This window comes from Ciconia boyciana, chromosome 9 (genome assembly GCF_034638445.1).
Source record: "Ciconia boyciana chromosome 9, ASM3463844v1, whole genome shotgun sequence".
NCBI classification, from domain to species: Eukaryota; Metazoa; Chordata; class Aves; order Ciconiiformes; family Ciconiidae; genus Ciconia; species Ciconia boyciana.
Genome location: NC_132942.1, coordinates 9,387,348 through 9,409,401, shown reverse-complemented (window position 1 = coordinate 9,409,401; position 22,054 = coordinate 9,387,348). Strand labels below are relative to the sequence as shown.

Below are 22,054 nucleotides of genomic sequence, written 5' to 3'. Positions count from 1 at the left end.
GCAGAAACAGCCAACTCCGCTGAAAACCTTCAGGAGCGGCTGGGCTGCGAGGGCTGCCTGTCTGGCTTTCAAATGTGCCTGTGCAAATTTGGTAGAAAGTTTTTAGCCATGAAGCTCAAACTCCTGACCAAGATCTAACTGTAGGCCAGGAAGCACTGTCATCTCACATACAAACAGTTTTTCAAGCCTGCCAAAATACTGATTTACCCCAAAGATAACTAAAAGTGACACTGGAAGAGTTACTGCTGGAGTATCTTCCCATTGCATGACCTGCTATAGCATCTGCACCAAAACTTTACCTTCCAAAAAATGATGACAAGCACGTTCCCACTCCTAGGCATGTTCACAGGGTGTTAGAGCACCTACCAGGAGAGGCGTAAACGTATTCCCTTGAGTGTTGTTTTGAACCTGTTTATCACCGGGTTTGGAACTGTGCCTCCCAGCAAAGCCCTGGGTGCAAGGAGGTCCTGCCAAGAGCCCCCACTTTCCTTCAGCTTCCCACTGCTCTCATTTTGGAGCCTCCAAGCAACTAAAAATAAGTTTTCCTCCAGTCGTTTCTTCCGCCATTTTGACAGCTTTGGGATGTTGCCTAACATTTGCCTGCTTTTACTCAAAAGAACCAGCAAAGAGCCCTTCTTCCCAGCTGAGCAGCATAAGATCAGTAACTTTCTGCTCTCTGGTTCAGCTTTTCCCATGCTCGCAATACAGACCACAGCTGACTCCAGCCTCTGCAGCCACAGCATCGTTTCATGCTCTTTGCGCCGAGCACAGTGCAGTATCCTGTTTGCCATCCTTCCTGCTGCTCCATGCCATTAGCACGATAGCATCAGTTTTTCCACTCAAACTCCCACATCCTTTTCCTGATCAACACGTCGTATGATTGTTCCATTGACCACACTCTGATGGGAAAAACTTACTGCGCTTCAGCCTCGTCCCCCAGAAGGGCAGGACAGAAAGGGTCTGGTTTCCTTCTTCAAGCCTGTGCTGGTCCATTTACAGATTGCTCTGTCACAGCATCCATATTCTCAAAACATATTACCTCAAAGGATTTTCTCCACTGCATCATCGTGCATAAATAATACATTATTTCAGCCTGTAAATATATGACAAGATACGGATACCTGCACAGCACTAATCCCTGCCTGTTTTACAGCCTGGGCAGCACCTGCTAGCCGTCACTGTTTCCAGCTGTGTTCTAGTACGCCCACCTCCAAGCAGCACTGACTCCTGCTCTCCTCCCACAGCCAACGTTTCCTCCAGCCAGGGTCATCATCCACGTCAGACGGCAATAGGACTCCAATTACTCTTATACCCAAAACCATGCACAACATTTACCTGTGCAGGCGGTGCTGCTGCTCCTGCAGCTTGGCCCGGTGACAGTCCCCTCTGCTAGGGGCTGCCTCCCAGCGAGGTCTTCAGATTTGTGTCTTCATGTTCCCTCTGGCAAATCTGGTGATGTTTTGCCTACCCTGGTGTTTCCTTTGCAGGCTCTGATGCAAGACCCAGAAATCAGTTTGCAGAGAATGCCCCTAAGCCAAGACAGGGTGACAAATTTTTGGCCAATTCCTGCCATTGCCTCCTACTGTCGGCCCCTGGCCTGGAGGCGAGGGCTCTTTCCCAGTGACTTCAGCCATGCGATCACTCCAGGACAACTATTTTTATGGGGGAACTTGATTTGGCCTATTGAGGCGGGAAGTGATGTTCCGCAGAGATCTACCATGTAACTATTCACATGGGGGCTGGGGCATTCGCGGCCTGGCCTAGGCACCACGATGCAGCGGACGCAGTGTCCGATGAGCATCCAAACTCCTGGGCTTGAGCTAGGTACCAGCCCGCACGCACCCCACGGATCCACTCGGGATTTCCGGCTGCCCCAGTCTCGCCTCCACCCGTTCCCAGAGACACGGGTGGGATCTGGCGGACACACAGCGAGGAGCACAGCCATCCCCTACGCACCCCAGCATCAGGGGTAAGACGGGGGGGAGCCCACCCACGGCCCGCACGGGCTCCTCCAGCCGAGCAGCTTCCCAGGGCGGCGTTTGGAGGGAAACCCGCCGCGCTCGCCCCGCCGCCCGCCGCGCTCGCCCCGCCGCCCGCCGCGCTCGCCCCGCCGCCCGCCGCGCTCGCCCCGCCGCCCGCCGCGCTCGCCCCGCCGCCCGCCGCGCTCGCCCCGCCGCGGGGTTTCCCTTCAACCTACTGCCACCTCGTGGGGAGCGAGCGCAGCGAGCCCGGGGGATGCCGGCCGGGGCCGCAGCAGCGTTTCGAGCCCTTCCCCGTCAGGGACAGGGAAGGGGCGAGCAGCAGGCGTTCGGCCATCGCCATCGAGTCCGGTCCCCCAGCCCTCCAAACCGCAGAGCTGACGCCACCTCCAGGTCATTTCAATCATCCCTTTTCCTGGAGGGAGCATCAGCAGATTTCCTGGTCTGGGCAACTGGCACAGATCATTCTTTACACACACGGCCTGGATTTAAACTATAACCAGGATCTGAACTAGTCACTCCCCCAAACTACCCTTTAAAACGGATCTGCATAACCAGTCGTATCCCAGAGCAACTTCTTTACAGCCAGACCTGTGCGCTTCTCGTGGGGCCGTGACGGGAGACACACACACAGGCCCAGCCTCGCCTCTGCACCCGTGTCTCCTAAGCGCACGGCAGCAACGCCACAGAGCGGGAGAGCTGGCAGGCAGAACCGCCCCAGCGGGGGCTGCAGCCTGTAGCGGCACAACCAGCAGCCGGAGGGGAAGCAACAACGGAGTGTGAAACCGAGGCGAACAAATTAAATGTGATGCCGAGCTCAAACCCTTCAGCTGACCAGAGACCAGCAGAGGTGACTGGCACACGAAAGAGATTTGAAGGTGATGCAGGTGGCTGTAACAAAAATACCTGTTTTAAAATTTGTCAAATACTGCAAAATGTGAACGGAGTGAGGAAGGGAAGTGCTGAGATGCGAGCAGGGGCAGGTGGAGCAAGATCCTCAAAGCAGCCATCAGGATCCAAACAATTACCTTCTCCTGTTGAAAGCTGCACCCACAGCCCAGGGTTGTGAAGAAAACGAGTCTTGTGAGATGCAGTTATCTTGCCAGAGCTTCACAAAAACTACACCTCCATTCAGCAGAACCGAGGCAGACAGACTGCCCTTACCAGAATATCCAGCCCAGCTGGTGCCATTATGTACTCTTCAGTTTATATCCACTGTCCATTAACTGAGAAACCTAGTGATACCTATTTCAAATATTCAAGTACTTGCTCAGATTTCAAGCAGGCTATGAGCATCACCCAGACTGACCCATAAACTGAACATGTGAATCGGCATCATACTTATCTATATTATTAAAATTTCATTTTTGACATACCCTTCATCACTCAGATCATTTAAGGAGTTAAGCACTGCAAGGCTATGGAAAACAAATAATCAAACCTAACAAATTGTCTGTGTTACAAGAGATGACTGGACAGACTCAGAAATGCCAAATGAGAGAGATCTCCGAGGCTTCTAAGAAATTGTGGGAAATAAGCTAGTTGTTTGGGATAATAAATCATTCACAGCAAGAAGATACAGCTTAAAGTTGAGAAGAACTGTTCAGAGAAATCAGGTAGCATTTGATCAGGAAAAAAATGCCTCAGTATTGCCAGAAAAGACCTAACTTCATGCAGCTAGCAGGGATGTCTCCTTCCCCCAATTTTTTCTTTTAAAATTTTTAACTCTCTTCTCAAAACAGGGACAAAGCAACATCAGAAAGAGGAGGTAAGTGCTTTATAGAACTCCAGGAGAGCAGCTAAAATCAGAACTGGAATTTGTGACTCTTCCTTATCACTCTGGCTATCATTTTTCATTAATTTTGGATATGAGAAGAATGTGTGCTTAAATACTCTCAGATGTATGTCACCTGCATGCAAAAAAACCCCACAGCACAAATTGCAGGGAGCTAACTGACAGAGCAGAGGTATTTGCTTTACAAGCAGCTGGAGCAACATAAGACATTATTGCACTCACGGTGGATTGGGTGAGCTCTTCGCACCCAGGTCAGGAGCTAACCTGGCCATCCGACTTCACTCACGGCAGCACAGAACAGGCTCAAATGCTCCGATCTGCTATGTCAGCACAGGAAACTGAAGTTTCTAGTTCAGGTGGCACCATGTTTTAACAGGTCTTTCCACACTACAAAAGTTACAGAGTTTATTTTTTAATATTTATGAGCAGTAAGACACAATGAGAAAAGCTCAAGTAAGGTTTGTTGGGGCAGTACAGAACTTGTTTCCCCAACAGCTTGGGCGTACAACTGTTGCACCTTCATCAACTGTTTGACTCCAGTTTAGGAAGGTATTTCAGCACAGGCTTACCCTTGAGCACCTGCATGAATACCAAAGACAAACTCACATCCTTTGCACTTGTAAATTAAATGGACAGAACTGCAATCTAGAAGAGCAAGAATCTACTGCCACATCGACTGTAAATCATCTTGTAAGACATGAGGGAAACATCAGACACGTGGAAGACAGGTCAAACTCCCAGTGTAAAACCCCACTTTAAAATGCAAATGAAAGTCAATGGGTCACAGACCTCTTCTGTGAATTCCCTGTCTGATCTTTCTCATTACATGCATCCTCATATTGCCACTTGTGGCTTTGAACTGCAGATTTTGTTCTCTTTAAACACTTCCCAGGTTGCAATGGGAATTATGCCTTTTAGCAAACATCTGAATTCCAGAGCACAGGTATGTTAACATCTCCAGCAAGCTGCATCCATACAGTTAGCATCTCTGATCCAAATAGATCATCATTTACCACGGGAATAAACAGGTTCCTGGAAGTCAGGTTCCCCACTGGCTATGCACACGCTCGACTGGATGCTTGGATGCTGGCTCTGGACCTCCCCGATTCCTGGAAAACCATCTCCTGATGGCATGGTGGAAGACCACACACTAAGGTAACAGACCTTTAAGTGATCAGGACAGTAGTTCTTAGATTCTTCAACATGAAGTTCACTTCCTTTCCACACCTCTAAAAACCAGGTATAATAATATTCTTATTTTGTCGATTAATACACTTTTGAACACACAGATGACTGGTTTGCCCCCAAATCGCATGACTAGAGCATTCAAAACCTGGTGGTCTCCACATCCAGGTATCTGCTCTTACCACTGCAGTAGCAGCTTCATCACTGACACAAACATATTGACAGAGCACAAAAACCCATGCTTTCAAGCGAACTGTTATATGGATATATTTATTGCATTGCAGTCAGCACGTTTAAATATAAACATTTATATCTGGAAAGCAGAATATTGCAAATTCAGTATTATTCAATATGTTCATAGCAGCATCAGCTTCCTAAGAAACAAAATATTTAGGAAGACAGAGAAGGAATTATGAATGAGTTACACTCTCATTTATCAATCACCATTTGACCAAAACATGGTATTGCAGCTGTGAAACAGATATTGAAGTCACCAAATCTGACCTTGAAGACATAAGTAATTTCAAGACTGAAGTGCATCATTGTACCTCATATCCTGCACATTTTTAGTGTGCCGAGACATAAGGCTAACAGTCAAGTGCCTGAAGAGGGCAGATGATCTATATATCTGCATTACCTGACATATTATAGTTTTAATAACAATACTTAGCACTTGTATAGCACTCACCGCTTCCCCAAATCCTTGTGAGACAGGCAAGGATTGCTCTCAGATGTATTACAGCTGTGGAGCATAAGGGAGAGGGAGGGAAGTGACTTGCCAAGGCTATTCAGTGAGCAAGTGGCAGTAGAGAGAGATCAGAATTTGTCAGCACTTGACTTCCAATCCCACGTCAGTCTGGTAGGTCATGTTGCTCCTCTGTGGTTCATTAAGGAAGTTTTATAGATGACTAATTGGTTAACAAGTCCCAGTCCATGCGATGACACTGGATGCATGCACCATTTGAAAAGAGGTCAAGATAACTGCTCCCCTCGTAATGCCCATTTTAGTTTTAAAGAAACCGAACACTTCTCTCATTTTCTCATCTCAGAACGATCTGTCACACTGAAGATACAATGACACAGCTGCACTTTGCTCTGAAGCAGTGAAAATCAGAAGCAATCGCTATAGGAGCAGGAGCAGCTTTCATTTCTTTCCTGAGGGAGAGCGCTGATCTTTTGAGAGGGAAAAAAGGATGGATATGTTTTTACACAAACTGATCAAACTACTTTTCATTCTAAACGAATACAAGACTGACTGAAAGTCTCAGGTGTACTAATTTTCTTCAGCTAAGTCATCCAAGTGTACACTACAAAGCTAGCAGCTAATAAAATAGTTATCCAGGAACATCAGAAGGCATTTTCCTTCCCTGACAGGCCTTCACTTCTACCAGCTAAGAGCAAGAGCACTTACAGTGACATCTAAAAGGACTTGTAAACATCATGAGACAAGCCATCTCTGATATTCCTCCACTAAAGTAGTCCTTTCTCCTGGACCCCCAGGAAGCTAACGAGGATAACCAAGCCTCCTACCCTCCCTGCCTCAAAAGGGAAAATTTGCTTACTTCTCTCCTATTGGGTTTCCTGTGCAAAATTTTAGAGGCAGGATCAAACGTGTCAGCTATTAGGGATGGAGTCTGGCAGAAACTCTTGGGGCACAGTTCACACGCTGTGAAACGCTCACAATGTAACGGAGGCTGCACTAGAGAACTGTCTCTGCATACTCCCCCCTTCACCTACAGGGCACAACTGCCCAATGCTGGCCAAATCATGCCAAAGTGTACAGGCTAGAAAGTGACCCTCCATTTCGAGGAGTTATCACCAAGTAAAGTAATTCCTCTCCTCTCCTTTTTCTTGGCCTGCTTTCCCACTTTCAGCATGCCAGGAAAGCCTACAGTTGGGAAAATGTAGAGAGAGGTACATGTTATACTTACAGTAGATTACACACAATTTTTTTTCCCATCAAGAAAAGTCTTCATCAAGTGCATTGATCCTGCAGTGCCCACCTGCAGGAGGACCGTCGGACTGCCTTGCCCATCTCTTCCCAAGTGGCCTCTTTTTTTTTTGCTGCCCAGGCTGCTAATGGGTAAAAAAGATGGCAGCAAAGGATGCTCTTGAATAGTAAGGTTTTTCTCCACAACATTTATACCATGTAATAATTGATGCTATTTCCTCCTGATACATTGGCAACACCTGACAGAAAAAGCTGTGATTTTTAAAAAATTTTTTTCTTTCCAAGCAAATTTTAACTGCTTTACTTGCATCCAGCTGTTCCCAATTTCATCTTAGGTTACAGACTCAGGATAGAAGAAAAGACATGCAACCTCCTGAAAATGGGTGTTTGCTTCTAATGATGGTGGCTCTTAAAAGCACCTTTTAGATATAAAATGCACATTACTGGCTATATGAACAGTGAAGTACTTTTAAAAAAGACTTGTAATAATGTTTATCTGAAGGTGAGACACAGGCAGAGCTGGAAAAAAGTCCATACCAAGTTAAAGTTTCTAAATGAAAACTTGAGTGCATTCTTATCTTTTGGTCCAAGTATACCCTACCAGGGTATTAGTATTTTTGGTAAATTAAAAAATGAAGCTCAGCTTGGACTCTCTCCTCCTTTGCTAGACTTCTAGCTCATTAGCTAGAAGGATGTTACTAAGATTTTAGGTCTCTCTCTCCTTGAGTTCCTATTGCAACTGGACTCCCCTGTCTTCCTCCATCCACCCAGTCAGATCTCACCACTAAGTACAAAGCAGCTTCTTGAACAAGGTAATACAGGACAGCACATCACAAACCCTTGTATTTGTCGTCTTCTTAAGGGTGAGGATGATAATGCCAAGAAAACTTTGCATGGAGCTAATGCTGTAGACACCCAAGGACTGTAAACTGGAGTTACTTCTCTAGAAGCTCGCATTCTAAAGTTAGACGGTTGATACTCAAGTCCGCAGACAGCTGTGTCTCTGAGCTCCGTTTTTTGCACGTGCCTAATTCACTTTGAGTTTTCAACTGTTCAGGCCCACCTACCGTCAAGCCTGGAAACTGGAAGAATTAGCTTTGAAATTACTATCTCACTCTAGGAAGATCATCTTCCTTCATTAGAAGAAAGGAAGTATTTCTTCATCTTCTCTTCTTCCAGTTGTGACTTCATACATTTCCATTTGTGCATCTTGATAATATCCTTGAGAGTAGAGATTTTTGGTTTGCAATACCTTAATTACAATAAGAATTCCACAAATTCTTAGTTTTTCAATATCATTTCTAGTAAGCGTTAGACATTTTAACAAAGACAGTCTTAGGATTGCTATAGTACAATGTTCAAATTTTTAAGCCAATGCCAAGAAATGAAAGCATGAACTGAAATAGTTCTGGGCTGCAGAAAATGCACACTCTAGCATTTACGTTTTATACTTTGCAATGCAGGCAGGAGTGAAAACATCTATGTATTAATTTGCAGTATTTTACAGTTATGCTTCAAGGCAGACACCAACATGTAACTCATCAGCTTCTCAGGAAAGAGCTTGCCTGGCTGAAGGAATCACTGCTATTGCTGCTGCATTGCCTCTGAAAGGGTGTAGTACTGTGCCTTCCAATTTTATCCAGTTGCAGAGCTTGCAGTTTAAGATGGTGGTTATAATTCTGATCTGTTTAGTCAAAGACAGGAAGTTTACCTGGAGATAACATCTTCAGAAACTCAGACTGTTTTCAGTTTGCTGTCCCTATTACCTTTCCATTTTCTTTCAAGATTCTGGATTAAATCATTGTTGCCACCTGTCTCATTTAGGTCAGTGCCAGTAAGCAACAGAAAGGGTAACTGTGGGCAGCATGTTGGACAGAATGTCAAATTCAACAAGAATTAGACATCTTTTTTTCCTCTGCTTATTTTTTCCTGGACACTTCTTCACCCACAGTGGTAGGTGCAAGTAGGTGACTACAACAGCAAACTAGGAAAACCTAGCACTGTGGGAAGGAAAATAAGTAAAAAAAAAATAATTTTTTTTTTAAACTTATATTTTTAAAATATATATTTTAAAAAAAATTTTTTTTTTTTTTTAAAATCAGTTTACTCCAACTGATCCAAGATAAATAATTCTTCTGACCAAATAATTCCAAAAGTCTGCAGAAAATAGTACGAAAATCAAGAATAGACAAAGGCTATCTGGATGCAAAACTAGATGGGGTAACATTCCTTAGGGAGGGGAAAAAAAACAGCGGGCAGTCAAGCCTTATCCTGCTGAGAGACCTTTCCCTGCTTCCAAATGATACAGAAGGGAAAGCTGCATCAGAAACAAGGAATCCAGAAACTGAAGGACAAGAAGCAGATGGAAAACAGCACTCACTGACTACTTCAGTAATCACCTGGTGAGGACATGCTAAGCACCTGTCTTTAGATCAGAAAAAAAAAATTTCAGGCAATTAACAAGCTGGACAAGTCAGTTGAGAGAAGGAACTAAACCCACACTTTTTACAAGCTCCTTTTTTCCCTTTGGCCTTATCTATTCTACTACCACAGCCCTGTGTAAGAAGTGTTCGATAAAAACAAAGCACCTGTGCAAAAGAGTTTCCAAAGAAATAATCCCAGCCATGATACCCATAACTGCAGGGTAACACTGCGGCTCTCAGCCTGGTTCTCCCTACCAGTCTCCCCACAGGATAGCAAGGTTTTATGCTGTGGTTCCATGAATACCCCATTCAGACTATCTGCAAAGGTCCCTAAAATTATATCACCATACCAATAAAATCACTGCTCTTAAAGTAACCATGAGACTTGGCTCCCTACTGAACTGTGTTGGCAATGAAAAGATATATGATGACACCATGAGATGTATCTGTGACATCACATCCCAAGACTATTGCATTACATCGTTTCTGCAGCTGGCATCATAACATTTCACAAATGTCATATTTGCCTGCTATTTTAGAAATGATTCTAAAAAATTCTCAAATTATCACAACACTTCTTCAAAGGTAGTTCAGAAAACTTTGCTCCTTGCAGTAATTTGGTACCTCACCATAAACACGCTCACTGCTGAGCACCAAGCTGAACAATGTCCTAGAAATACCAGGCAGATTGCAACCAGTATGTGGATCCTTTCCAAAGAGTTATTTGTATTTGGCCCAAAGCTTTTTCACTCTCACACAGCGCTCTGTTTCTTAAGGCTGCCTCCTGCTCCTACTCTTCATTCTTTAGCATAATGACTTCAGGTGTCTATGCTCACACCATCTTTGTGACACTGCAGCAACAGAGGCATGGCTAGGAGCAGACAGCTTTTTGAACAAAGAACATGGATTTTATGCTGAGTTTGGAAAAGGAAAAACATGGGAAGAAATAACCAGAAACCATTAAAAAAAACAAAGCTGATTTGTTTGCAAGGGTGGTTTTCTTTTTTTTTTTTTAAATAGGTTTACATGAATACTTAAGTGAGGTAGAAGACTTCATTTCAGAACATCACATTCAATTTTATTTAAAGAGCAACTTTATCTGAAGTATTAAACATGCAAGTGACAACACACACACAGGATCACTTGCTTAGTCAGAATCATGATGCTTGAAAGAGACAAAATCATAAACGCTGTGCTTAAAAGACACAAAATTCATAAAATAGCATGTTGATAATGGGCTTTAAAAAGATACAATGTCAGAAAAAGTAGGGAAAAGGAAGACACTTTGGAAGATCTGAAGTTGTAGAAGAGGCTGTATTTAGGAAGCAGCTTGGAAATAATGAGAGAGGTGGCTAGGGCAGTAGGAAACAAAGGAAGAGCCACCAAATAAGCCATTAAATCTAAATTGGAAGAGAGAATTTTAACCAACTCCACAGATGAGACAACAATGAGAACAGAGGAGGAACAGTTTAATAATGAGGTAGAGCAAAAAAAGTAGACAAACTGTATAGTTCTTTACCTCAGTCAACAAACCTGGTTATGATTTTGGAAGAACAGGTCAGTGGCAATATAAAAAAATCAAGGCACAAACACAAGTCTAAGCACCAGCATTTTTCATAAATTCTAAAAAAAGAAACTTGTAGATGTGAAGGAACAAACACCTGCAAGGTTTCAGAGAAAAACTTCTGATGAAAGAAAACACTGAGACTTCTAGTAGCAACTGAGAACTTGGTGAAGTGTCAACTGACAAACAAAGAGGGCAGTACAGCGACAAGAACATTCATGGTAGTTTTATCTTATTTAATGCACAAGGCAGTATAAACTAGGCAGACAAAGAGAATTAAGAATATGAGGTAAAGAAAAGCAAGAATCTAATTAGATGTCATAGTGCATAGGCCTGAGTGGAGATTTGACACCCTTTGTTCAAGTATGAAGGAAAGAGGAGAAGTGTCAAAACCAGTAGCCTTTGGCATGAATGGAAGAGGCAGAGATAGTCATCCCAAGCAACTGAAATAAAAACAAACCAGTCAGAAAGCAGAGGGGAAAAAAACAACCCACAACCAAAACCATAATGAAGCAAAATACTCACTTGCATTAAAAGCTGCTGAGAAGTCAGGAGCAGAAATAAGGTCCTTGTTTCTAGCTTCAAAAGTTTCTAATAATTTGTGAGGGTTCCGGTCAGTTGGCAACCATATAGAAAGCCAACCAGGAAAGGTTCAGAAAGCCAGGACAACTAGGGATGTATACAAGAACAATCTTCCTAAATCAGAGTTTAGAATGTCCTGAGGAGACAAAGTACGGAAAAGAAGGGAAGAACTGCAAACCACATGAACACAAACAAGAACAGCACAAAAGGAGAGGAAACAAGAACCTCCAAGAGAAGAATCTTTTCAGTGCCTAGTCTCAGTTCATAGTAGGAAGGGATTACAGTAATAAAGCTACATATAATAAGAAACTGTAGATATTCTTTCCTTTTTTTTCCCCCCATTCTTGATGAAACTGATTTGTGTCAACAGCACTTTTTACTCTGAGGCACTTCTGTCCCAGGCTGACCTTGGGTTTGCAGCTCTGGCTGGGCTGATCAGCCATCCAAGCCCCATGTTATCCGAAATGTTGACATAAGAGTTTCAGGCTCCCCCAGAGGCATACAGCTGCTTTGTGTGTCCAGGAACTCCTGCTAAATGATTTCTGTAATTCACCCAAGCACCAGATATACCCCTAACGACAAGCAAGCAGTATGTTGCATTTGCAGCAACAGAAATATATGGCATTGAGAGTACAGTCACTCAGTTTGAGGACTTAGGACCTCTACATGCAATAAAGACCAGCTATAAAGCACCAAAAAGTTGTTCTACCCATTGTCAGATCTAACCATTATTCTGGCAATTTCCCAACTTCATTTTAAACACATGGAGCTGCTGCAAAGCATAAAGTCAGTTGAGATGAATACAGGAATAGCAGTGTGAAATCTAGTGTCCTTTGACAACTCGGGGAACAGACTAGATAATATAACAGCTTCATTTACCCTCAAAATTCTGCAGGTAGCTTTTGGGAAGCAGTTTATACCTGCAGAAGCCTGACCTGATCTACAGTAGCTTAAGAACCTTGCTGAAATAAAAACACTGATGAGCTGAGTTTGACTTTTATACTTCAAAACATTTTTAGGCACACCTCCAAAGCTCAGTTCAACTGGAATTAGATGATGCATCATTCATACGGATAGGAAAGATCCATGAAGATTTCTGCTCCATGAGAACTGCTGGAGACACAGCACTTCTAGTTTCAGTAGAGGGAACTTGAAAGGCGCTTAGATACAGTACAATTGTGCTCAGCACAAACACTTAAATCTGAGAAGAAAAAACTACATCTTTGCAAACTTTACTATTACACTAAGTAGCGAATGGGTGAAATATAAAAGTACAATTTTCCATCTGCATCCACAACACTCACAGATAAACTCCAAATATGGAGGTCCCTGGATCAGCTACATTAGCTGCTTGCTGGTGACACAGGGCTAAAGCACAGCATTACAAATAGAAGCCTAAGCTTTGATATTGAAAATAAATTAAAGTCCTGCCATCATTCACAGAAAGAGAGCAGTTTTCAATTAAGAGGTTTTCTATCACACAGGGCATTACAGAGCTAGCTATGAAGAAGAGGCTAATAGCCATCAGTAGTATGTCACTCCACCTTTTTATAGACTATCTCAAAGTGACTGTCAGAATTATGTCTGGAAAGGAAGACATCCATGTAACAACAGCAGATAAACTGTTGGTTTCATTAGCAATCTTCACTTGAGATTACTCAGAACATGCAAAATAGCATTTATGATTCATTTCAGGTGGAGGTCTAATCTTAAGCTCCTTAAATGTGTGCCACAATTAGCTCCTATAACTGAGTACACCAAAATTCTCTTCCAACCCTCTCCATTTAGCTTCTTTTTAAGGACCAGTGGGATCTGTGCTTACCTCCCTCATCTCACAGAAACAACTGCGTTGCTGACCTTGTCCTGAGATCTAAGGAGGCTGCTTTGGCATCAAGTTCAGGATGCTCCAGTTAGAATTATTTCCCCTACCTTGTAATGGCAATGGGAAACCAGTCACAGTACCATCATACTTAATGAGAACGCTAAATAGCAATGAGAGCTGCAGCCGCAATTCATGCTATCAAATAAATACACTGACGAAGGCTCAGCCAAGTCAATGTGCTAAATGGACAAGCAAGACATTCTCTCCTCGAATAAAAATCTGGTTTATGTGACGTGTGAACACCTGTTGATAATCCACTTTGGGCCGCCTTTTTCTCCGGGACTGGCTTCTTGCACGGGTACCACCAGCACTGGCACCCTCCATGTGGGCAGTCCCGCTACCCACATCAGCTTCACCTCTGGCAGCCAGAAGCAAACTGTCACCTGGCATCTTCTTTTCTCCAGCTCTGCCCAAGCGTTTCTGTTTCTCACGCTCATCTTCTGCTCTCCCTCGTCCTGATCCAACTTTCCACCCAAGCGTCTGAGAGTCATTTGTCAGGGCTAGCTCCTCTGATGCAGTCTTTGAGTCAGCTCCCTTCTTTACTGAGGACTCCTGCAGTTTGAGTCTGTCAAACAGCTGTAAAAGAACATTTGTGTATATGACCACATTCATAAAACAAGAGAGACCACGTTTGGCATTTCTACAGGGTATTTGCATGTACGATTGCAAATCAGAGCTCACAATACACAATTAGTGAAGAATCTTTACCAGCAATAAATACTGTGTTTTCTTGCCAAAGTCAAACCGTGACATAAGGTGAATGCACCTCTTGCATGCACTTGAGTGTCTGTATGTGAGCACCGAGGAATTTAACTTGAGGAGCAATACAGATGTGCAGTAGCATTTAACTTTGGTCAGGAACAACAGAAAGCTACCAAGTTCCTCCACTAGCTCACTTGTCCCAACACTCTTGTAATGTTGTCAGATAGTGTGAGAGAGATTTCCATCCTTGTGTCCTCAGGCAGGACATGAATCCCTAAGATAAGGGGCCTCAGTCAGCAAAGAGTGTATACTGAAAAAATGATGGACCTTTTGTGTTCCCCAAAACAAACTAAAAGAGGCCATGCGGGTATTCTGGGAGGTGAGCAGATCAAAAACAATAGAAAAATAATAAAAGCTAGAGCAGCAGATCCAAAGCACTGTATGAACTCACTAATCTAAGAATACACGATGCTGAAACTGGAAAAGAAACTGCTTTTACTCTGGCAGCAGGCAAGCTTTTATGAAATACTGACAAATGAAAAGGATTCTTGGTTAGCCTGTCTCTTCCCAGCAACAGGATGGAAAGCCAATCCCTGTGAGAGTGGGCTAAAGGAACAATGACAACTTGATTATTTTTAACTACTCTTTAAAAAAGGAAGGGTGGGATCTATCAGAAAACAGATTTAAATGGTAGGAATCTGAAAGCAAATTCCTCACAATGAAACTGTTCAAAAGCTTTTGTGATGCATCTCTGATGTTCAAAAGGCCCAGAGCTATGCAATCCAACAGGCACAGCCCTGTCACATTTTCTTTCCTTTATTGTTCAGAAGTTCATCTATCATCCCTTCAGTTCTCAACTTTGTAAACATCTTTTTTTGCAGCTGGATCCTAGAGTGTGACTTGCTTTAGAGCCACATGCAGAATCTTGGGCTTCACGGTACCTAGAGTAGAAGTGACCAGATGTACTGTTTTGTTGGCTGGAGTCAAAAGACTGTTGCTCCATGAACATTAATATCAGAGTTATGCACTGCCAAATCATCTGGCAGGACAAATGTGGACAGGATCAGGCACGGGTGCAAAAAATACAGAGAAAAAATAAATCAAAAACCACAGAGTGAGCTTATAGAAAGTCAGCATATTGCACTAAGCAGTAGCAGCAACCGTGATCTGATATTAGGAACTCTAAAGTGGAACTTCTCTAACACTGAACTATGCCCAAAGCACTTTCAAAAAGGTTGGAAAATTTCTTTTTCCCCCCGCTCAAGTCATTTTAGAATTATCTGTAACAAAAGGAGGTAAAATACTCCAAATGTAAATCTAGTTTTCCAATCAATGCTCCCCTTTTACTACTTTGAAAAAGGAGATACTAAAAAAAAAAAAACCAACAAACTGGAGATGGTTACCTACCCGGGTTAGTGTGAGCTGAGGTTCTGCATAGAAAGCTTTGCCCATTACTGGTTTCCTGTATGTCTCATCCACATCTGTCAGGGCCTAGAATAAGATAAAAGAAATGGAAAGGTCAAAATTAAAAGAAAACATGAAGAAACTTTGGACCAGCTTTGTATCATAGCATTATGAAATTATGCTCTCTCTGAGAGACAATCCATCCTAGGAACAAGCTGTGCTTTGGAGCTGACTTCTTAACCATTCAAGTTGTACTGAGGTATAAAAGCAACAGCAAAGCCTAACATCCATTCTGCAAAATCCTTCTGAGCCTTGCCTGCAACATCCTTTCCCCCCCCGCCACCTATTTCCAAACTTTTCATAGCCCCAGGCTCACAAATATGTAATAGCTGCTTTTCCATCACTGTCTTTAAGATCCGCATGAGGTGGAACAACAGGGAAAAGCTTTTGTCAGTAACATCCCAGGGACGTGTTAGGGAAAGAAAACAGAGAAGTGGCTACCACTATAAGAAGATTGGGTTTTGCAGAGAAAGCTTTGGAAGCTTCTGATATTCCTCATATTCCACCTTCCTGGGTTCTTATACAAAACCTTTGAAGCTGTTGGGAACACTTCAAAGCTGCTCTCTCACCTAAAACCTCTCTAAGATGGCTAGGCACCTCTCAGACATACCAATCCAACACCAAGCACCACTTAAGTCTGAAACCCAGCACTCAGTGCCAGAGCAAATTAGCTTTATGAACCACAGTACCACATTAATCTTCTCAAAATGCAGTTTGCTCAAACCTGTTGCAAATTTCAAGTTTTCAATATAGCAGTTATAAATCAAGGGCTAGAACAATAATTACCATATTCCAAAACTTGTCAAATGCAACCAAAAACCCTGTGCAAACTCCACGAAGCCCTTTGAAAGTGCGGATATGGACATTGATTTTTACACCATCTCGGACACAGCGATGAAGTTCCCCCAGTGGGCTGCCTTCATGGACTGAAACAGAAAGAGATCATCACCGGTCTTCAGCAAAATACAGATATAAATATAATATGTAGAAATCTACTCTGTGTAGAAGTATGGCAGATCTTGGTACACTTGTCTTCACAGCAAAAGAAATGAGAAGGCCCAGAGCACTGTAATGCACTGCGATTGTAATTACTAGACCACCAAAACTCTCCTTACAACGGGAACAGCAAAAACTTTAGAAAATATGAAGGTTTTGCTTGACATAACCCATAGCCAAATCAGCCTTAGCTGAAAATCTTTTTGCTACATTTCAAAAGCATACTAAGTAATGCTAATCTTAAATAAAAGTGGCTCAGAGGGAAGAGAAAGCTCACGCAAGCAGAGGGAGTTTCACAGAAAGGACAAATGCCTAGTTAAGGCTACCTCAGATTAGTTACAATCTGTTAATAAAGTATTGTATCAGACATGTTCCTTTTCTTTACAAGATTTCTGAAGCAACAGATGACTCAAAGTCCTTCAACTAACTAAACTGGATCAGTTTAAGTTGATGAAAACGTATTGTTTCAGTTAAAACTTTCAGCAGCCAGCTGAACATCCTTCAGAGATGTACAAGTATTCATCCTTCAACAATGTACAAGTCTTCGGAAAAGAAATAAAATTACTATAAGCAGCAGCCACCAATGAAACGATGCTAAACTGCAGAACAATAATGCTTTTAGTCAAGCAAAATCAAAGGAATTCAGTAAAACATACAACTTACCTGGCACACACAAGCCTTACCTGCACACTAGAAATCTTTGCAAATGTAAATTATCTGGAGGGGTAGGTATTATTTGCTTTACAACTTCCACCCACACCACAGTGAAGACATTCCAGTGATAGATTACAGCTACCTGTTTGCTTGTGCAAACACAGCCACAGGATTGCTGTGCAATTCCTACTGAGAGTCAGGGAAAAGTACAGTCTAAAATCTCACACAGTTTTTCATATTAATAAAAATACCTGAGTCAGAGATGACCTCTCGCCTTGTGCTTTAGGGACTATGTATTCAAGGTTTGATTTACACACTAGAAAATGCATTCTGTGAGTGTAAAATGTTACCGTATGACAGGTGACCTGCAGTATTTGGCTGCATGGTAATTCTTAGGCACAGCAGGGAAATCTAAAGCAGTTTCCTCTGAATTAACCTAATCACATTTATTTTTTGAGATCCATTGTCTCCTTGCCAGCCCCCTCCAGCTGGATAGCTGGAGAAAATTGCTTTCACACAGAGCATAAGCTGTCTCAGTACCTCCCAGCTTTGCTTATGGGGGTCTTTTCATGAGTCTCTGCGCTTCCTTCAGCCAAACTGATGGCAAACTTATGTTCTGAATTCACAGGTCCATCACAGGAACCACAGATGACACCATCACTACATCAGATTGATGCTTTTAATCAGATAATAGTATTTTTTCTAACCAACCCTGAGAATTTACAGAATCATTTGAGATTTAAGTTTTTAGATTTTAGATTCCTATGTTCCTAAGGAACTTTAGGAAGTTCCTTAGGAACTTTATCTACAACTTCTTATAAAAATCCAAGTACAATCTTTATTTCCAGCTATGCCTTTGCTTGTCGGCACCCCATTAGGCCTGGTGGAAAACACTACTTTACAGCTCTACCAAACCCAGACAACACATGCTCTTCACACTTTTCCTTGCTGTGTAAGGTTACAGCTTCACCAGGGCAAACCTCCAACTTCATCTGATCAGAAGGGCAGAACACATCATCCAAAAACCTTTCAACAATGATACCCACGTCTCGGAAAAAATAAAACCAGGAACGCAAGCAATTTATTTTTACAACATACCTCTTCTGCAAGCATCAAAGCCTGTAATGACCAGGCTTTGCATGCAGCTAGATTTGCCTGTGGCTTTTGATGCTATTAAGTACCATTATTAATAATTTTTCAATCCGTAGGGAAAAGACTTACCTAGTTCGTTTTGTACTCAAAATCCAATCCCTATTTGTATAAAATAAGCACATGCTTAATACCAGGATTCTGAAGATGACTAGAAAACTACTGTAAGCCAGAGGGCAAGTACCCCAGGAAGAAGAAAATAAAGATCCAAACTCTGGTTAAGTTCAAGTCCCTGTCCTCAGGGTAGACTTTATTAAGAGGCAAGATTTAAAAAAAAAAAAAAGAGCAAAGCAAGTCAAAACAGTTGAAATAACTCAGAACACTATCAAATGCCTTTTTAACCTCTCTGTGGCAACCTCCTGCACGAGTTCTCTGCCCCCTGGTAAATGCAAAGTAATTAGAAATAGCTTCTCCTGAACAGACCCAAAATAGGTACTGCTGAAGTAGCTTCCTTTTTACTTTTACGGCTACTGAAATCCCCTCATGACAAGCAAAATTTTGGCTCCATTTTACATTTCTGACACACTGAATGTAAGGAACACGTCATACCTTGTCACAGCTACCTGGGAGCATAGCATCACGACTGTGGGATGCAGTAAACCACGTATCACAGTTACTTTCAGAGGCAGCTACTGCCCTAGAATCCAAGCTTCAAACACTGGCCCACCTACTGTGCAGACAGGCCCCCTACTTACAGGGAAAGCACACAATTTTGGCTATAAAACTCTCCAGACTGCTGAATAGCACTTTGTATGTCAGTTGTGCCAGTCTTCTTCAAAGTCCACACTGCCCAGCCTTAGATGTGTGGATATTAAATACGTGCTCTTAATGGAAGCATGTAATTTATTTGCTAGACCACCAGTAAAGTTAATTTTTACAGATTTTTTTTTTCAATTTCCATCATAGTGATCCAAATACAGATTCTTTGGATTAAGATCCTAAATAAATATTTCAGGTTAATTCTTTTGGAAATCCTACACCAACAGAACCTCTGCATTTGTACAGAATGCTAAGTTGACATGATACTTAGGATCATGCAGCACCTATGGCAATGAATATATTATGTTTTGGTGTCTCAGCAAGAAAAAAGTTCTGCTTTGTGCATTTAGAATCGAACATTTTGGGCTTTGCCTTTTTATAAAAGAACAGTAAGGTGATGCTGGTGATTAGAAGAGATACTCTGAGTCCAACAAACACCCAGTATTTTTAATTAAGTGCACTAAAGTTACATCTCATTTGATAGCAATGCCATTTGGTTCTTGGTGTAGGTGCACAAGTTGCACCCTTTAATGTTTAGGGGCTATTACCCTGACTGCACACATAAGTTTAGACAAGAAACGTGTATCTTCATCACAGATGATGAATTTAGCAACATCACAGCTGCCTCCCACCTCAATCCACTGTTCTGTCATCATGTTACTAGAACTGCCAGCGCTGTATTTACGCCCTCAGGACGTACAGTTAGTAACCAAGACACGGCAGTGCATCACAGACTCACGCTGCGGTTATCATTTAACTACGGAGCTGCACAGACTCAAATCTGATTCCTGGTTTAAAAAGAGTACTTTTGAAAGCACAGCAGTTTCTCATCCTTTTTTCCTTAAAATCAAGAGGATGAACATGATTAACCAAATAACAGAGAAGGACATCACCATAACAACATCAGTGTCATCTCCGAGTAGGCAGTTCTGTGAAATGCACCGTTCCTCATTTCTGCACGCTATTTTCCCAGCCTTTCACCTAGCACGCAAGTATCATTTTCCACCCAAACCCCATCATTTCCCCCTCCCGATCCACCCACACCCCGCTGTCACCCAACCGCTTCCTTCAGCCGCCGCTCTGGTCAAACCTCCACAGTCCCCACACTCCACACCTTCGGCCACATCCGAGCCCAGCCCCTCGCATCCCTCGACCCCACCTCAGCCCCCACAGCCTTCTGCTCCATCACCCCGCACCCCAGCGCAGGCCCAGGCCAAGCCCTCACACCCACCGCCATCCCTCCGCCCCAGGCTGCGTCCTCAGCCCTCACTCCAGCCCCCCACCTCGCTCCCCTTCCCCACCCCAGCACCCCTCAACCTGCCGCCTCCCCCTCGGCCTCCGCAGGGCCGCGCTCCCTCAGGCCGCCCGCCCGCCCGCGCCCTTACGGGGCATCCTGGTGAGGACGTTGCGCGGCGCCCGCCGGCGCCGGGCCGCCGCGCCGCCCTCGGCCGCCTCCTGCTCGGGGCCCGCGTTGACCATGAGGCTGCGGAGGCGCTGGATGCGCTCGGGGTCGGCGGCGGGCGGGCCGCGGCGGGCAGCGGACGGGCCGCGGCGGGCGGGAGCGGAGCGGCGGCCGCGCGGGCGGAGCAGGCCGCGCTGGAAGCTCTCGTACTCGGCGAGGTTGTTGAAGCAGGGCGCGGCGGGGAAGGGCAGCGGCGTGCTGGCGGAGTACAGCGCCAGCAGCGGGTCGAAGCGGCTGGAGCTCACGTCCAGGCGGCTGGGGCTGGGGGAGCGCTCGGCCCCGGGCCGGCGGCGGGGTCGCCGCTGCTCCGCGCCTCCCGCAGCCCCCTCGTCCTCCTCCATGCCGGGCTGCGGGCCGCGGCCCGGGCCGCCGCCGCTAGGGGCCGCCGCCGCCGCGCCGCCCGGCGAACCCCCGCGGGCGCACAAGCTAAGCAGGTTCCGGGCGGCACGGCGCGGGGAGGGGAGACCGCGGAGCAGCGCCCGCGCCCGGGACGGGCCCCGGAGGGGCGGAGCTGCCTCCGCCCGGGGCGTGGGAGAGGCGGCAGCCCGGGAAGTTACAGGTAGTCCGGCGTCGCTGCGGTTCCCCTCCTCGCCGCGTCTTCGGTTAACTCCCTGGTGGAACTCCACCGCTGGTCTCTGTACTGGGGCCTCCCTCTGCGGCCCACCCCGGAGCCCCCCAGGCTGTTCTGGGGGTGCTCCCCCGAGCAGGGACCTCGCTCCGCCTGCCCCGGGCCCCAGGCAATGAAATGGCACCTGGGCAAACGGTGGTTGCAATATAATTTGCATTTTAATCCGTAAAAACGTATACAGTGCAGAAACATTTATCTGAAGAAAAGCAAGGCAACGCGTTGTTAGTGCTGCAGAGTGGTTTTACTGTAACAGATTCCACCACCTACCATTAATCTTTCGTAACGGGTTCCTGTACATTTAATGCTTCCTATTACAGTAAGATGACATCAGCCAGAGGTTGTGGACCAGCTTCAGAGGCAACACCTATTTCTTCACCGGGTCACAGCGGGACCTCTGCAGCTATAGAAATAGCTATAAGCATAGGTGTAGGATGCAGGCAGAGCTGTGTGTGTCACTAACGCCAGTCTACTTCTCGAACCTTGGGAAGATTTATTTTCCCCTACAGCTACAAAGTCATATATATGACTTTATGCATGAGGATACCACAGGGAGTTTCTTCCTCTAGTATTTATATGAATACAAATTAAAGGCCATGGCTGTACAGACAATCCATATCTTGGTTCCAAAGTCTGCATCCATATGTAAACAGGTAAGTTTACTTATTATATATTATTGTAAGGATGAGTTAATTACCAAATGCTCTGAGGATAAGCCCTAATACAGACCCATTTTTTATACACACATACAATGTACCTACATTCTACATTATGTCTGTTTGTGTATCAGGTAGTCATAATACATATGACAAAAACCCTACATAATACTTTCCAAGCATCAATCATGGTTGCCAAAATTTTTTTCATCTTTACTCAGACTGC

The 22,054-nt window shown here is 44.2% G+C and overlaps 1 protein-coding gene across 1 annotated transcript; it reads right to left on the bottom strand.

Moving 5' to 3' along the window:
• Positions 1-5,201: 5,201 nt before the first annotated feature.
• Positions 5,202-21,030, bottom strand: LSM11 (LSM11, U7 small nuclear RNA associated). Its single transcript, XM_072872551.1, has 4 exons — positions 20,471-21,030; positions 16,314-16,453; positions 15,471-15,554; positions 5,202-13,937 (listed from the first exon to the last, which is right to left on the bottom strand). Exons 1-4 carry the CDS (start codon positions 20,886-20,888, stop codon positions 13,533-13,535), a joined length of 1,047 nt encoding a protein of 348 aa, XP_072728652.1. The 5' UTR covers positions 20,889-21,030; the 3' UTR covers positions 5,202-13,532.
• Between the last annotated feature and the right edge of the window lie 1,024 nt (positions 21,031-22,054).

Coding starts and splice junctions, on each gene's coding strand:
- LSM11 (XM_072872551.1), bottom strand. CDS start 20,888: ATGGAGGAGGACGAGGGGGCTGCGGGAGGCGCGGAGCAGCGGCGACCC. Junction 16,454..20,470: donor CGTCCTCACCAGGATGCCCC/GTAAGGGCGCGG, acceptor TTTCTGTTTCAG/TCCATGAAGGCAGCCCACTG. Junction 15,555..16,313: donor TTGACAAGTTTTGGAATATG/GTAATTATTGTT, acceptor ATCTTATTCTAG/GCCCTGACAGATGTGGATGA.